The sequence below is a fragment of the Tiliqua scincoides genome, chromosome 3, assembly GCF_035046505.1.
Source record: "Tiliqua scincoides isolate rTilSci1 chromosome 3, rTilSci1.hap2, whole genome shotgun sequence".
Classification (NCBI taxonomy): Eukaryota; Metazoa; Chordata; class Lepidosauria; order Squamata; family Scincidae; genus Tiliqua; species Tiliqua scincoides.
In genome coordinates, this window is record NC_089823.1 from 60,561,182 (window position 1) to 60,579,044 (window position 17,863).

At 43.6% G+C, this 17,863-nt stretch overlaps 1 protein-coding gene across 1 annotated transcript; it reads right to left on the minus strand.

The window, feature by feature from the left end:
* Window positions 1-1,653: 1,653 nt before the first annotated feature.
* On the minus strand, window positions 1,654-17,212 carry DONSON (DNA replication fork stabilization factor DONSON). The gene is made up of 10 exons (XM_066621721.1): window positions 16,955-17,212; window positions 15,016-15,096; window positions 13,938-14,141; window positions 12,087-12,265; window positions 7,540-7,718; window positions 7,317-7,440; window positions 5,984-6,088; window positions 3,867-4,065; window positions 2,600-2,806; window positions 1,654-2,003 (listed from the first exon to the last, which is right to left on the minus strand). Exons 1-10 carry the CDS (start codon window positions 17,210-17,212, stop codon window positions 1,866-1,868), a joined length of 1,674 nt encoding a protein of 557 aa, XP_066477818.1. The 3' UTR covers window positions 1,654-1,865.
* Between the last annotated feature and the right edge of the window lie 651 nt (window positions 17,213-17,863).

A 17,863-nucleotide genomic window follows, 5' to 3' on the forward strand; every position in this document is an offset into this window, starting at 1 on the left:
TTTGAGATACAAGCATAAATATATACTACAGTTCCAACAATCACACTCGACACACTCACCCACACATTCTATACCACATGCATCATAATATAAAAAACAGTATAATAGACCATAATGCCCAGGACTAAACAGCCACCGGATAGATGGGACTTGTCAGCCTGGGAAGGCAGCTCATCTGAGAGAAGGAAACTGATCCCAAACCTCCACTGCCTTGTGGCTACATCCAGTTATGGAAAAGGCTTCAGGAGTCAACCTTGAGGCAAAATCCAGAGCCAGAATCCTTCAGGCAGTTCATGGCTGAACACAGTCACGTTCTGGCAACTCCTGCGACGCCGCTGGAACCAACCATATTGGCTTCTGCCTTTCCATTGGACCATTTCAGCGACGTGGAGAGGGTTGATTTGCTGCATGGGTAACAGTCTATCCTTCATATCTACTTTACCCAGGCTTCGCACACTGGAGAGGACACTCCCACAACCACTATTCAGAGCACGATACCATAGTCTTCCGAGACTGAAGGATGCCAACATAAAATGCCCAGGAGCATGGTAACAACTATATCGCCTTATTCAACGTAATTATGGCTATGGGGTAAAAACTGTTCAGGAATCGTGTGGGGCGTGCTCTAATAGTTCTGTATCGTCTACCCGAAGGCAACAGTTCAGAGAACTTATGAGCTGGATGGAAGGGGTCTCTCAGAATACTATGTGACTTCTGCCTCTAGCTACAGGCTGCCTGTCTTGCTTTCTGCTTACAGCATCTGGCTAAAGTTACAGTCCCCTGTATGCCTATAAACAAAGGTAGGGAGTACAGGGGCCACAGAGGGTTCTTCCGTATTCACTGTTTCCTGCATCTACAGGAGGCTGCCTGAGCTTAGGCTGTTAGAAGCACTAGAGAACTTTTGTTTTTTGTGCTTCCAGCGCATTCAGGTCACCTTCTTTCTTATATTTCAGCATGCTAGAATTACCACCATGCTGATATCACTTCCACACATCTTCTATTAAAATGAATGGAAGAACCTGTCAAGAACTTGCAGCTTCCAGAGAATGCAGAGTATGGTTACAACAGGGTGACCTTCATACAATGGATTTCAATGAGGGAAACACCATTTTGCTGTTTTTTAAATACCCACCCTGGAAGCATGTTATTCGCATGCTTGAAACATCACTTCTGCTTTTTCTAGTTAAAAAAATACAGCACTGTGTTTGGTATGTTGTGCAAGCCAAAGAACAAAACTAAAATGTATCACCTCCCTAGCCTCCTTTCAAGTAAAAAAAAAGTAGTAACCTATGTTGCTAAATGGCTTATATCTTAATTAGTGCTTGACCCACTTGGTGACTGATGTGGAAAGTGGTGTTTAGAGTACAGATGATTTCTTCTGCAAATGGTTTCAGGAGTTGGGCTAAAGGTTTTACCAGTTGCTTAAACATTTTTAAGCAAGTGGTAATAAGGTGAAGAGCTTAGAAATAGACTCATTTCTTTAGATTTGATACTACAGGCATTTGGCTCATTTATACCAAATCAGAAATGTTTTACTTTGAGTACTATAAAATGTGTTCTGTTCTATGAACTAACTCTTCAGCTCAGACTCTCACCTATCAATAAAAATGCACAAGATGTTTTTATAAAGTTTAATTTAAAAGACAACTCAAAGGCAGATTTTTCAGACCTAAAAATAAAGGCAGTGGTTATATTAGATCAACTGTATACAAGAGTCAGTTTGCATCAACTCATCTTTGTGCAAGCCAACCTACTGAGTACAATTTCTGTACATTTTAACAAGTACAGCTATTCTTCTTGGTAAGCCATTTTTAAGAATAGGCCTGTTGAAGGAACTCAATGGCAATTTTGTTGAGTTATATCACTTAGAGTTTCCATCTGTATGTATAATCATTCATTTCTAAGAGCCGTATAGAGGACCTTCCCAAGGTTGGCTCAAGAGTCAGCTGATCCAAGGTGCAAGGGTGCAATCCACACTTACTAAGGTCCTTGTTCAGGAATTCCTGTAAAAGTTCAGATCGACAAGAGATGTACAAAGTTATTTTATATTACTTGTTTATTAGACAACATACCATTTCATCAAGATTACAATTCTCAACCTACCAGTTCACTAAAAATCTCTACTCACATCCCCCTTCTCTTTCTGTCTGGAAACTGGTCAGTATACACAGTTGAAGATTTACTAGCTTACTTTCTCTTCTTCCCCTCTACTATTGCAAGGGTTCTCCTTCCCCCACCAGGAATTTACAAGTATTTTATTTATTTTAAAAAATGTATATCCATCCCACCTTTTAAAAAGGTCAAGGCAGTTATCAATGATTATAAAATACTTAAATAAAAAACAAAGCAATTATTAAAATATGGAAGGTACAGCATAAAATACTTCATACAATCATGCTAGCCTAGTGGTGTTCAAACTGGTGGGTCGTGACCCACTACTGAAACTTAAAAGGGTCACTTTTATGGTCCAATAGAATCTGACCACTGAGCTCTGAAAACCACATGTCACCACATTCTGCACCAACTGCAGTTTTTAATGCATCTTCAGTGACAGTCCCAGGTAGAGTACATTACAGTAAATAACGCACAATCCATTTACCTTCTTTATGCTCTGCTTCTTGTCTGCATTAAACACTGCTGTTGGCTCATGCGTGTAACATACAGCAGAAAAAGATCCTCTTTGAGCCGATTTGAGTAGCATGGACAAAGAATGCAGACAATGGGGCAAAACAGGACCCACAATTTCCAAACTAAACATATCTTTGTAATGTGAATTAACTTGTGTTTTCACATTTATGCTTCGGGCCTGGAAACAAATATGCAATATTCAGTAACATACATTATGGTTTAAGAGTTATATTTAGATTTACATAAGATTATGTTGGAGGGAAGCAGGTTGAAAGCAACTGAAAGCGTGTGGCCATAATTCCACAACTAGGTAGAAAAAGATACCATTGATAACACACAAAGAAAAAACATGCCGCAGCTGCAGTCCAGAGTTTGGTACCCATTGCAACAAGATGTGTGGAGACACATGTAAGAGGCACTCAGGCAGGTGGATGTAGGCACTGTCTTTCTTAAATGCATGCGTGACAGAGGGAAAAGAATATTTAAGGTTTCTGATTCCACCCTCCTTTCAGTACTGGTGATTCACAAGAAGTATCTGCTTAAATTCCAACTAAACCAGCTATCACCATAAATACGAAGAACTTCAGCTCTACAAAAGTATTCTCTGTGCATTAACATTTGTGATTTAATATAATGAGTGGATAGTGAACTAAGTTTAGGTCAAAGGAAGCAAATCACAGTGCCACATAGCTGCTAAGTGAGCACCCTCTGCACCACTGGAATAGCAAGCTTCCATTCCTAGGATTTAAGGGAAGTTCTTAAAAGGCTAGGATTGTTGCACTACGTAATGTCATACGTAATGTATAAGCAAAACAGTTTTAAAGCAAGAGTCAGGATAATGTAATTTTGCAATCTACTAACACACAAAACAGCAGTTTTGTTAATAGGCAGACATCCTAAACACACACAGGGAAATGAATTAAATCAGATCAACAATCATACAAACAGTAAGGGCCCAATCCTATCCAACTTTCCAGCACTGATGTAAGCTGTACTAATGGCGCATGTGCTGCATCCTGCAGCAGGGACCCAATCATGGAGGCCTCCTCAAGGTATTAACACTTGTTCCTTTACCTGGGGGGCTGCATTGTGGCCGTATCAGCACTAGAAAATTGGATGGATTGGGCCCTAACTGATTCTAGCAGGTAAAGTTCAGAGCCTGTTCTCGCTGCAGGTAGATAAAAACTATATGTATGCATTGTGCACATTAGCAATAATGGTGTTGCTGTGCTTTTTACCTTGAGCGTCTGCATTGTTGCACCTCGAAAAGCAACTGGTGACAGTAGGGTTGGAGGTATGCCAGCCTGAGGACCTGCAGAAGCCACTAAACTCTTACAATTTATCAAGAAGTTTAGCAAAGTGAATGTATTTGTTCCTTCAACTAATACAATAGATTCAGGCTTATGATCCATTTGTACCTCCTTTCTCTCTTTGAAGCTAGATGGATACAGTGTCAAGGACAAGTAGGAGGCAACAGGTGGATACAAAGCCATCAGAAATCTACCAAAATTTCTTTTATTCCATTTCATATGCTGTTAAAAGGTAAAGACAAGCTACTTCTTTCATTGTGTTGAAAAGGCAAGGAATGTCCTTTAGATAGTTTTAACACCAGGCTATTTCTATATGCTTGTTTTCAATTTTGTTTTCAAAAAAATCTTGCATGAGAAGAACTTTGTGCCTGATCTGGTATCAAACATCCACTAGAGACCAAGGTATATTACCAGTGAAATTTTATTGTAGACTTAAAGGACTTCTCATGAACAAATCTCAAGATGCAAACGTGTGCATTTTTAGGTTGGATGTTGGTCAGAATCTATTACTTCTATAAGGCACTGTTGGAACAAGATCAGAAAACCAAGTGGGCTTCAGCAAGGATTGAGAGAATACAGTATTACAATGGTTCTCAAATGCTTTAGCACCAGAACCCATGTTTTAGAATGACAATCTGTTGGAACTCACTGGAAGTGATGTCATGGCCTGAAGTGACATCAAGCATCAAAATTTTTAATACCCCCATAAGAAAAAAAATCAAATCTAATTAAGTAAATTAAAAGTTTACAATAAGTATAAGCTTAAAAATTTATTTAAAATAAAAAAGAACCCTCCTAACCTTCCAAAGCAGTTGCTGACCTGTTTAAAAAACATTCTTCAAACATCCCAAAAACTGCAACCCTATGCACACTTATTTGGGAGTAAGCTAAATTGACTACCACTGTTAACAGCTTATACAGGTATAACCTAATTATCTACAGACTTTTCACCTAGGGGTTTTTATCTCAACATGATAAGGGCCCTTTAAATTAAAGGAAAAAAGTTGTTTAACAATAGCCTCATTAATGGGAGACAGGGCAGGCTGCTGACAATCCATCAGTCTCCAGGCACTTAGAACAGCTTCACTCCAAGGCAAGCGACCCCTCCCTTCCCCCTGAGCATCTGAAAGAAAATCACTTTGCATTGGTGAAGGGAGGGGTCGCTGGCTAGCAGCAAAGCCTTTCTAAGTACCTGGAGAGAGAATGATTGATGGATTATCTGCCTCTGTCTTACAACTCAAAAGTCAGCAAGGCTGTTTTTAAAATCGCCTAGCAAAGGAAAATCGTTTTATAAATGGATTTGCTTTAATTCGATTTTTGCCATCCATGTGAGTTCTGGGAACGTTGCCCTTGCGAATAATGAGACTCAACCTGTACATAGTAGCCTGTTAAAAGTACACATCTGTAACATTTCCCCAAATGCAGTCTCATACCATGGCAGCATCAAGTCTACTATGTTAAAAATTTTAAAGAATGGGGACCCACCTAATGAGTCCCAACCCACAGCTTGAGAAACACACAAGCAAAGTACTGCAGTTCCTCTTGCCAGGAATGGTGGGGAAAGGGAGAAGAAGAGGAAGAAAGCTTTTAGCTTGTGTCCTTGACTGGACAGTCAGTTTCCTCCATCAACCTCAGGAAGATGGGAAGAACAGATGGGGTAAGGGTGTGCATGCACATGTCAAATACATAGGATGGGGAGGAAAAGGGAAAAGATGGCAGATAGGCAAAAAGGATATACTGGGGTAGAAAAAAAGTGGTAAGTGGAGGCAGAGAGTGAATAAGAGTATGCAGGGGAAGAACAGGAAGCAAAGGAATGCTGCTTTGTTCCCTCCAACACCCTGCCTCTTGCCTTGTAATTTTAATTGTAGGTTCCCCTCAAGCTGACTTGTAATTCAAATCCTAGTTTCATTAATGATCACGGCAGATGTGCAAATATGCAACTAGTCTGCAGTTCGGTATCACACAAACTATCACCAAATATTTTCATATTAATTTTGGCTAAAGAAGTCACATTCCCAGTTATAATCCACTGCTTAAAAAGATACAGCTTGATAGAAATTGAATCCGGCTTTTTAATTTTGTCCTCAACTCCCATCTCTTCCAACCATGAAAATCCTTCATCCTCATCACCGTCACTCATTCCTTGTTCTCTGAGCAAAGAAATGTCACATTAACATGTCACAAAATGAGCGCTCTACTAGACAAAAATCTCTGAGGTAACAAAATAAGGAAGCAAGTTAGAAAGAGACAAGGAAGAGTATCCCACTCCCTGAAGATGAGAAGTAATTCTCTATCAAATAGCTTTACAGCCTGTAGACTTTGTTCCCAGTTTCAGGGAGCAGCAGTTCACAAATCCCCCCCCATCACACTCATCTCATCCGTTCGCCCATTTGCAACCCTAAAAACTGCTCCCTCTTCATACCTCCTTGTTAGCATTTGCCCTCTAAGTGCAAGTAGTTTGGAGGACAAGCACCAACAAGTAGGTGTGAAGAGTAAGCAGTCCGGAGAGCAGAGTAACAGTAAGTATAGAGTTCACTGCTATCCATGGTTTCGGGTATCTGTGGTAGCAGGAACACATTCCCCACAGATATGACTGTATGTTGCTGGAAAATTTTGTTGTGTGTTTCCCCCCTTCTATTGGTATCGGTATACAGATATATCAGGGGTGTCACTCATTTTATACCGTGGGCCAAAAAGCATTCATTGCACAGGCTGAGGGTCAGAAATGACATCATTAAGCAGGAAGTGATATGATTAATCAAATCATGTAGGAACTCAATAGCTACAAGTGACAGAAGAGAAAATATGCAAACCTTGATCATATTTTCAAAATATAGAGAGATCGATCATCACCATGGAAGAGCCCAATTATCATGTAGGCCACCCTTCTGCTGAGGCTTCACTTTGCAGCTCAGGTGCTCTGAAAAGTGACACCTTGGCAAAGCAGTATTACTAAGGGGGTGGCCCATGTGACAATTGGGCTCTCCCGGCACTTTGGCAGCATCTTTCTCTCTCATCCCACTTGGTCTGCCCCTTCTCTTCCCCAGAGTGGTTCTTGCCTTTAGAGGCCTCCTTCCATCTCTCCCTCCCAGAGCCTCAGCAGACGTGGACTCCTGAAAGGGCAGCACAAGCCCAATTACCAAGTGGGTCAGATAAAGAGCTTTAACACCCCAGTCTATATCTTAACCCATTTTTGCATGGCCCCCAGGTGTACACATTTGGTTCCTGTTACGTATATGCAACATTGGGCAGAAATGGCTTAAGCAAGCATCTTGAACAGCTCTATAACAGATCTATATTTCTGCTAGGGAAAAAATCACCGATTCTAGCAGTTGAAACATGCATAGACTGAGAAATGCACAAGGCCTGATTACATACTCTTCATGCTCAGGATCTTTGTCTTCAGACTCAGAATCATTAGTATGTCCTGTTTGTAAGTGGGATGCCTCAGCATTCCGTTTCTTTGTTCTTACATCTTGGAAAGGTAAATAAAATTCAATACCTGAAAAGGGAAGAGAAGTGAATCAACTGACTGTGTGTACCAGTTAAGATAAAGAGTGTTTTAAAAAGTCATTCTGGTGCTATAAGGCAGCTCTCCTACCTTCATTTTTCATGGCTTCTCTTAAGCCTCTGGTTGTGGGAGAAATAAGTGCAGTGATCACATCACTTCCAGCAAGCCCTGCTGCACGGAATAGCACAGTGAACTGGTAAGTGCAAACATAGAAATAGGGACACAGCTTGGCTCTCACCAGGCTATAAAGGGAGGTAAAACTGAGAGACCTGCAAGTTCAAGAAACAATATACAGAACAGTCAACCACATGTATGAAAGCAGCAAAACTGAGGTACACAAAACCTACTCATGCACAGCAGGTGTAAAATTCATGTACACCTAGGGAGCCACCCTGGGTCCCTTTGGGGAGAAGGGCGGGATAAAAATAAAGTTTTTATTATTATTATTATTATTATTATGTCCGGGAAGTATCACTTTAGACTGCAAGTATGGGCTCATATGGATGAATTCTGCTCCATTAAAAAAACATCCTTCTGCACAGAAAACGAGTCCATCAAGTAGAAAGCAAGGCTAAAATCTTCCCTCTCCAGGAGCCGGTTTTCTAGGTGCAGAGAACTGTTTTTGTACTGAACATTCAATCATGAGAGTCCCCCACCAGCAGTGGTACAGTCTAGGCACAGTCTTACTGTCTCAATGAACAATACCCAAGTTTCTAGCTCCTATGGCTGAGAAGCGAAGATTGAAAGCTAAGATTGAAAGGCAAAAAACTGATGAAACGTGAACCCAGTGATACAGGATTTCCAGGAGTCATCAGGTGGTGCTTCAGTGCCGTACAGCTTGCTACAACATGTATTGGCAACCTTCAGTCTCGAAAGACTATGGTATCGCGCTCTGAAAGGTGGTTCTGGCACAGCGTCTAGTGTGGCTGAAAAGGCCAATCCGGGAGTGACAATCCCTTCCACACCGGGAGCAAGTGCAGTCTGTCCCTGGTCTGTCTCCCTGGCTATGGGCCTTCCTTCTTTGCCTCTTAGCCTCAGACTGTTGGCAAAGTGTCTCTTCAAACTGGGAAAGGCCATGCTGCACAGCCTGCCTCCAAGCGGGTCGCTCAGAGGCCAGGGTTTCCCACTTGTTGAGGTCCATCCCTAAGGCCTTCAGATCCCTCTTGCAGATGTCCTTGTATCGCAGCTGTGGTCTACCTGTAGGGCGCTTTCCTTGCACGAGTTCTCCATAGAGGAGATCCTTTGGGATCTGGCCATCATCCATTCTCACGACATGACTGAGCCAACGCAGGCGTCTCTGTTTCAGCAGTGAATACATGCTAGGGATTCCAGCACGTTCCAGGACTGTGTTGTTTGGAACTTTGTCCTGCCAGGTGATGCCGAGGATGCGTCGGAGGCAGCGCATGTGGAAAGCGTTCAGTTTCCTCTCCTGTTGTGAGCGAAGAGTTCATGACTCGCTGCAGTACAGAAGTGTACTCAGGACGCAAGCTCTGTAGACCTGAATCTTGGTATGTTCCGTCAGCTTCTTGTTGTACCAGACTCTCTTTGTGAGTCTGGAAAACGTGGTAGCTGCTTTACCGATGCGTTTGTTTAGCTCGGTATCAAGAGAAAGAGTGTCGGAGATCGTTGAGCCAAGGTACACAAAGTCATGGACAACCTCCAGTTCATGCGCAGAGATTGTAATGCAGGGAGGTGAGTCCACATCCTGAACCATGACCTGTGTTTTCTTCAGGCTGATTGTCAGTCCAAAATCTTGGCAGGCCTTGCTAAAACGATCCATGAGCTGCTGGAGATCTTTGGCAGAGTGGGTAGTGACAGCTGCATCGTCGGCAAAGAGGAAGTCACGCAGACATTTCAGCTGGACTTTGGATTTTGCTACAACATGTGACTAGCATAAATAGAATCATGAAAAACACAAATATATGCAATCTCGCTTAACTGGACAGGTTGCAGGATTTAGTGAGCTGGTCCCATCCTCTCAAAGGGACCAATCAGAATGGCTACCAATCTTTCGGGGTGTGCAGATTTCCAGGAAGGAGGTAAGAGTGTGCATCAGATGGTGACCTGACCAAGCTGGTCAATTTTACACCAACATTTGTTTGAGTGTCTCACCCAAGTCTGGCCCTAGCCTAATGCTTAATTACCTCTCCTACCTCCATGAGTGACCACTGGAGAGGTCCCCCGTTCATATAGAGGGACAGGAACCCTCTAACCTGTTACCAAGACATAGTAGTCCTTCAGGTCACAATAAAAGCATGCAGACTGTCCCCAGCAGGCTATGTGTTCCATTCATTCAGAACAAGGGCAGCTACTCTGGCAGCTTTCTGAGCACTTTCAAAGACAGTCATATAATCCCCAGGCAGGAGGAGACCTGGCACCAAAAGGCATATATTCACTGCAAAAGGGTTGACCGTATCCAACATTCTTGCTGGTGGTTTGAGAATTGAGGGTCAAGTTGTTTGAATTTGCAAACATGGCATCACACACTGGGTAGGCATCTATGAGATCAGGGAGAAGACCCCAGCTTGGTCTGGGCATCACCATAAGCCTTATATAAAGCTATTATGGTGGGAAAGGCCAATAACTTTCCTGTAAAACCGGACAATGGCAAGGGCCCCACCAGATGCCCTGGTTTTGCAGCTGGGCAAGAACAACCTTGGAGAGTGAAAGGGCCTGGGTATTTCATTCGCAGCCCACAGGGACTTGCAATGGTGTAAGCAGCACTTCCCTGGCACTCACATTGTTTGGGCTAAGCTGCTGAAAAGGCAGAAATGGCGGGGAGCTGCAGATCTCAGGAGACAGAAGGCTTCCATGAATTTCCATGGGGTACTTCTGCACCCAGGCATCACACTTAAGCAGCCAGAGTTGTATCACCCTCACATGATGCATCTTTTTGATATTGGCTACAAAATGTGTCTCTCCAGATCACTGTAGTCTGCATGCTTCAATGGTAGAGTCAGATAAACTGTCTCTCTCCTGTAAATTGCATCAGACATGGATTATTGGCAGGTGGTTGGATGGGGAAGGATAGCAGGAATTGCATACCACATTCCAGTCCCCTCTTTTGCTTAGGGGCCCCTTTAGCCATCCTGGGGTGGGATACAGAAGCCAGTCCACTCAGGGAGACCTGGCTTGCTATTCTCACCTATTAAAAAATCAGCTTGGGGGTTGATTAGCCTTACCCCTATGGCCCTTCACATACACACCTTGCCACCAGGCTGTCTGCCAGCTTCACAGAGTCCCTGCATCTGCTTATGCCAAAACCGCATCTTTGCTTCTGAAAGCTGCCATAAGCAATAATGTTGTGGTCTACTGTAACCTCTAAAATTGGGTCACTCAACTTCCTTCACCTGCTTTGCACCAATCTGCACTACAGGCACAACGAATGACTATGTTTACTAGATTTAATAGATTAATATTTGGAATTGGCATATGAATTGTAAAGATGATTATTAAGAAAAAATAGCAACTAAAAGAAAAAATGCATCTGGAATTTTGAACAGACACACAGAGATGACAGGGCAAAAACATGGCCAGTTTGTTTAGTCTCTCAGAAATGCACAATTTAAATTCAATTAGGACAGATTTCAACCAGCTTTCTTCCCACAAAAGTGGAAGTGGATATGAAAGAAACAGCCATAGTGCTGCTTGCCTCCCCCTATCCTTTTCAAGATGGAAAGAACCCACAACGGACTCTTATGAGCAGAGATAATACAGCACAGGAGCCAATTACATGTTACGTGCAAGTGTTTATAACTGCACCAAGATACAGTTCTCTTTAAAAAAAAGATAACACCAGAACCAGGGGACATCCACTAAAATTGAGTGTTGGGAAAGTTAGAACAGACAAGAGAAAATATTTCTTTACTCAGCGTGTGGTTGGTCTGTGGAACTCCTTGCCACAGGATGTGGTGATGGCATTTGGACTGGACGCCTTTAAAAGGGGATTGGACAAGTTTCTGGAGGAAAAATCCATTACGGGGTACAAGCCATGATGTGTATGTGCAACCTCCTGATTTTAGAAATGGGCTATGTCAGAAGGCCAGATGCAAGGGAGGGCACCAGGGTGAGGTCTCGTTATCTGGTGTGCTCCCTGGGACATTTGGTGGGCCACTGTGAGATACAGGAAGCTGGACTAGATGGGCCTATGGTCTGATCCAGTGGGGCTGTTCTTATGATGTTCTGGGAAATGTTTAGATATGGTGGGAAAGAAGGGGATTATTTTCTCTCCTCCCCTACCCCCCATCACTCTCTCTCCAAGTTCCCCTCTCCCAATGTGATTTTTCATTTTAAGATAATGGCTTTGTTGCATGTATTTACATACCAAGCATAATAACTCTAAAATTACAACAACTGTACTGACAGCTGGGAGGATGAACAGTTGCAGAGAGTGGATGTAAACTTTGACCTTCATGCCTCCATCTCTTTATGTAACTAAGGGTCCAATTCTATCTAACTTTCCAATACCAATGCAGCTGCAGTGCAACTGCATGGGTGCTGGAAAGTTGAGTAGGATTGGGCCCTTAATAGCAAACACTTCACTAAATAAATCCTAACACTTATGAAAAATGGCCTTAGAACATCTGAAATTTGTTATTTGGCTGATTGGGTATGCATTTCCCTTAGCTTCATCTTACCATTCACTCATGAGAACTTGTTGCAGTGCTTCATCGTGAGCCCAAGGACTGTATTTTCCTGCCATTTTTCTGTCTGTTCCAATGCGAGGGAAAAGCTGCAGCCATGGCAAGAAAGGATGAAGCCAATATACAAGACTTTGCTGGAAAGCACACCGAAGTTCTGTGGAGAGTTTTGGCTCCTAAGATTTCAAGTATGAAATATATGTTTTAAAAGCAATTTGCACGATGTGAAATTCTGAGGTATAGCCTAAATGAAACTACCTGCACTGATTTAACTATTTAAAATTGTACTGTCGTGCACCACTCAATGACAGGGATGCAGACCAGCATCACTGTTATCAAGAGGGACTTGGCATAATGCGAAGACTACAGAGGCAAGGGGATGCTCTGTTCCCCTCGCCTCCGGAGGCTTTTCTGAGCCTTCAAGAGGCAGTGTGCATCCATGCGCTGCCTCTGCAAGACTCAGAGTGCCAGAATTGAGTGACAGACATGACTACCAGTTTCCTGGAAGAACCCAGAAATTGTGCCTCATGTGCAATTGGGACATTCTGAGCCTCACGGAGGCTCAGAAAAGCCTCCAGAGGCAAGGGAAATGCACCCAGGCCTGACCACATATGTGACCTGTTGTTGGCCAGAAGGTTGTTAAGGGGTGCACACCTGAACTTATAATCAAAACTGCAATTGTGTTCATATCCAGTTGCCATGAAAACCCATTCCTAAAATTTGTTCCACACATTACATTTATATTCCACCTTCTGCAAGTTTCTTCTATCACAAGCAACAAATGAGAGCCAGGATGGTGTAGTGGTTCTGGAGCTGGACTGATCAAGGTTCAAATCCTTGCTCAGCCATGAAACTTCCAGGGTGACCTTGGACCAGTCACCATCTCTTAGCAGCGCCTAACGAATCTCACAGGTTTATTGTACATGGTTCCTTTCCTCCTTCAAACCACCTTGAGCTCCTTGGAGAAAGGGCAGTATAAAAAATGTGAAAAAAATAAATTCCCATGCAGTCACCCCTCAAATTACTGACCTGACACAGACCAGCTTAACTTCAGCAAGGTGGTTGTATCATATAATCTCAGACCATGCCCAGACTTCAGGCAACAACCAGACTTACTGACAAGTATACCAGTGTTCTTATACTAAATACCTGTACTATAAAGATAAATCTATATTTTTGAAAATGGAATTACATTAATGTAAATATATTACAACCCAGTACAACACAGAACCAGCCATGAAGACCCATTTTCCAAGGGACAGCAAAGAGATTTATAATCCATTGTATATCCTAAGTCAGTTCACTAAACTGGAGGGGCAGGAGGTCTGGTCTAGAGGGTAGAGCCTCTGTTTGCCTGAAGATAACATCCACAGGTCGCCAGTTCAAGGCCACCGGCACCGTGCGACCCTGAAGCAGCTGACAAACTGAACCGAGTTATTCCATCTGCTCTGAGTGTGGGAGGATAGAGGCCAGAATGTGAAACCAGATCAGGAAGAAACATCTGAATGTTGTGGTTCTTGAAAGATAGAACCTTCTTTCAATTGTAAAAATCCCTACGGGGATTTAAATAGCCTGCCTAAGTAAACCACCTTGAATAAAGTCTGAGGAGAAATCTGACGACCAAGAAAGGCGGTATATAAATACCTGTATTATTATTATTATTATTATTATTATTATTATTATTATTATTATTATTAATAATAATAATAATAATAATAATAATAATAATAATAATAAAAAACATCGATTACAGAAAGAGTGAATTAACTTTCTGTCATTTTATTTTTGTATCTCAAACTACATAAGACCTTAGTTTCTTCAGCCTTTCCTGCCAAACAAAGATGTTACCTGAATAGCTGGAGGGAAGTTTATTGATGTTGCTCTGCAATGCTGAACATATCCTTGAGATTCCTCATGTGCTTTCAAATGATCTGTCCATGCAAATGATTGGGAAGATGTAAAAAGAAGACGAGTTTTAATACTCCAGTCTGCTGGATATTCAAAACTTGGTGAGGGAGAAACATCAGGATTGGAAATAGCCTGATACGGGTCCTTGCAAAATATAAATATTGAAAACAGGTTACCAGAAAGAAGCTACTATATTGAAACACCAATCTGCTTAATTCTGATGCTGGGATATGCTCCTCCTTAGCTCCAGCCAGTCTTATATGCCTACACTGGGTTTTATTGATCATTAGCCACTTTGGGCATTTCAGTTTTTAGGAGCAAACTCATTATGTAAGCCTTTTAAATAAATAAAGTGCAGGTGCTAGTCAGGGTTATCATTCAGCCAAAGTGTGAAACCTAACTATGGAAAGCCTTGTTCTGGAGCAGGGGTGGGCAAACTTTCAATTTTAGGGATCCTGGACCTTTAACAATTGTGCAGGAGAGAGAATTTCAGCAGGTAGAGTTGTCATCTCTGAGAATTCCCTCTGAAATTCCCTCTTCTGTACAGTTGTAAAAGGCCCAGGATCCCTAAGGTTGAAAGTTTGTCCACCCCTGTTCAGGAGAGTCAACTATGCAACAATGAGAAAGAGGCAAAATATTTACTCTTCAAATTAAAATAGATTTAAAAACAAAAATATTCTTGAAATGGTAAAATGAACCTTAGTATGGTGAAGCAAGTGGTTTTAGTAAGACAACGATAGAGTACTGCCAATTTCTCTGCCCATGTCCTAGAAAGACAGCATGAAACCAGTCATCCAAATGAACCCTCAATCCTTCCATCATGAGGACTTGTACAAGTAATAACTTTTAATAGCTTAGTTTTCCTGCAAATACACAATTAGATAGATGAACTACCCTGTGAGCATAGCTTTCCACTTACAAATGGGCTATTTATGGGGAAGGGGAGAGGGGCAGGAGACAAAGGGCAAAACTTCAAATATCCTCATACTAAGAATAATGACAACTACTTTATACTCACAGGGGCCAATGAGGTAATAGCTGCTGTTTCTGACAACTCCCCATTCCAGATGAATTTATCTTCTTGAAGATCATTTAAAAACTAAAAAAGTTGGAAAGTGCATAACCTTTACTGTACAGAAACACAAACAGTTAAGCTTTAAAGAAAAATGAACAAAAACAAACATATTACATTGTTTAGTATAATAATCTATGCAAAGAAAAAAATATTTTAAGTTCTCCATTCAATTGGTATTTGTAAAGAACACATACAAACTTCAAGCTAAGTAATTCTTATTTGCTCAGTCTGCAACAAGCATGCTTGAGACAGTGCCATTCTAGAATAAGGTTAACTTGCTACAGACCAGCATTTGTCTGATGCTTACAGTCAATATATCACTATCTACTGAAATATTTTAGCATCATGAATTTAGAGTTATGGATTTTTGATCCTATTGGGTTGAGAGTGAGAGTGACTGCTATGTTGAAATACTGCCCTAGCTGTTCATCTCAGGAAACAAAAGTGCCTAACTTTGGCTTGATCAGGGTATGATCTTTTCCATCTTAAGCAATTTACCTAAAGTGTGCACTATTAGAAATGTGTGGCCCCGTTATGCTGAGCAACAACTTGAACACAAAATACAGTGAAGCTAAACAAACTCCAGAGCCTTATACTGTCTGCAGTTTAGTAAAAACAAACACATAGTACTTTCCAGGTAGTAAAACAAGCATCTAGGATCATAGTGGTACCTTCAGAACCAAGCCGTCTTTTCCTGGCTTCCATACCTCAAAATACTGTACTATATTTTTTCCATAAATTAAATATACACTACATATTACTACTGACCAGACATTTTTCCTCTGGCTCTTTTATTCCCTAGGTTTATCCTACAGAGCTCACCAGAAAGATTTGCAGACCACTCCTATGCATTTTTACTCAGAAATAAGACCCCACTCCACAGACCAATTGTGCAATTTCAGTGGAACAGTGGAATTAGTCTGTGGAACTCCTTGCCACACGATGTGATGGCATCTGGCCCAAATGCCTTTAAAAGTGACTGGACAAATTTCTGAAGGAAAAGTCCACCAAAGGTTTCGAGCCATGATGGGTACATGCAAGCTCCTGGTTTTAGAGGTAGGCTACCTCAGAATGCTAGGTGCAAGGGAGGGCACCAGGATGCAGGTCTCTGGTTGTCTTGTGTGCTCCTTGAGGCATCTGGCGGGCAACTTTGGGGTACAGGAAGTTGGACTAAATGGGCCTTTGGCCTGATCCAGCAGGGCTCTTCTTGGGTTCTTACGTTCACTCAAATAAAGGAGGTGTTTGAAAATGGTGTCATTTACTTTACTCAGAAGCAAACCCACTGTGTTCAGTAAGACTTAAGAGCCCTAGCCTCTGCATGTCTACTCAGAAAACAAGTCTCATTTATAGTCAACGGGGCTTACTCCCAGGAAAGTGTGGATAGGATTGTAGCCAGAGGGCCCAATCCTATCCAAGTTTCCAGTGCTGGTGCAGTTGTGCCAGTAGGGTGTGTGCTGCATCCTGTGGTGGAGGGGCAGTCACTGGGGCCTTCTCAAGGTATGGGAAGATACCATAGCCTTACCACAGGGCTGCCTTGTGGCTACACCAGAGCTGGAAAGTTGGGTAGGATTGGGCCCTTAGGTTGTACACCTATCTTACTCCCAGGAAACAAACACCTCTAGTCACGGGGGTTTACAGGCCAGATGTAAAGCATGTGCACAGGAGGCTGGCCTAAAGTGGCCATGCCCTGACAGCTCAGCCTTGGTTTTAAATACACCCCCATCCTCAGGGAAGAGAAGACAAGGAGTAAACCCCTTGGACCTCTCCAGCCCCCCGCGCCTTCCCTCCCTCCCTCGGCAGAAGCGAGAAGACGGGCGTGGCGAGGAGCCTTCCCGACCCAGGAGGCTCCCCGGCGCGCGAAGGAGCTGCCGGCGCGGCTCACCGTGGCGGGGCGTTTCTCCTCCGCAGCCTTCGGGAGCTGCCTGGGGCCCGGCAGGCGCGGCGCGTTCTCCAAGCTGGAGAAGGGGTTGCGCCTGCGGCTCCCCGGGAAGGGCCGAGCGCAGAGCGCAGCGTCTCCGCGGGCGCGGGGCTCCCCGGCGGTGGGCGGCGCTGCGCTCCTCCGGGGTCTCTTCCGCTTCAGGCGCAGGGTCTCGGGGGGCTTCTTGAAGCCGGGCGAGTAGCCGGGGACCACCGAACACATCGCGCCGGGGGACAGGCAGAGCCCCGTGGCAAACTTGGCGCGCAGTGCGGGACTCCGCCCCGGCCCAGGCTCTTCCCTTCGCCAGCCCGCGCTGCAGCCAGCCAATCCCGGCCCCCGTGGGCGGTGCGCGGCCCAATCCTCCCCACGCTTTCCTGGCACGCGAATGGGGCCTACTTCTGAGTAGACCTGCAGAGGGTTAGGCAGGCCACTGGCCCAGCCAGTCCAGCCTCCTGCAGTCCACAGTGGCCCCCCAGGGGGCACGCAAGACACAGCCTGCGTCCTGCGGCCCCCCCTTGCCCCTGGCATTCCGAGCAGCCCGCTTCTAAAACCAGGGGGTTGCACACACCCCTCATGGCTTGTCACCTGTGAGGGACTTTTCCTCCAGGCATCTGTCCAATCCCCTTTGAAAGGCATCCCAGGCAGCTGCCATCACCACATCCTGGGGCAAGGAGTTCCACAGGCTGATTACACGCTGGATAAAGGAATATTTCCTTCTCTCTGTCCTAACTCTCCCAGCACTCAATTTTAGTGGATGTCCCCTGGTTCTGGTGTTGTGTGAGGAGGATGAGGACCCAACCGGATCCAACTTTCCAGTGCCAATGCAGCCCTGGCCACAGGGCATCCTCTGCATCTCTGGTGTGGGGCGGGCAG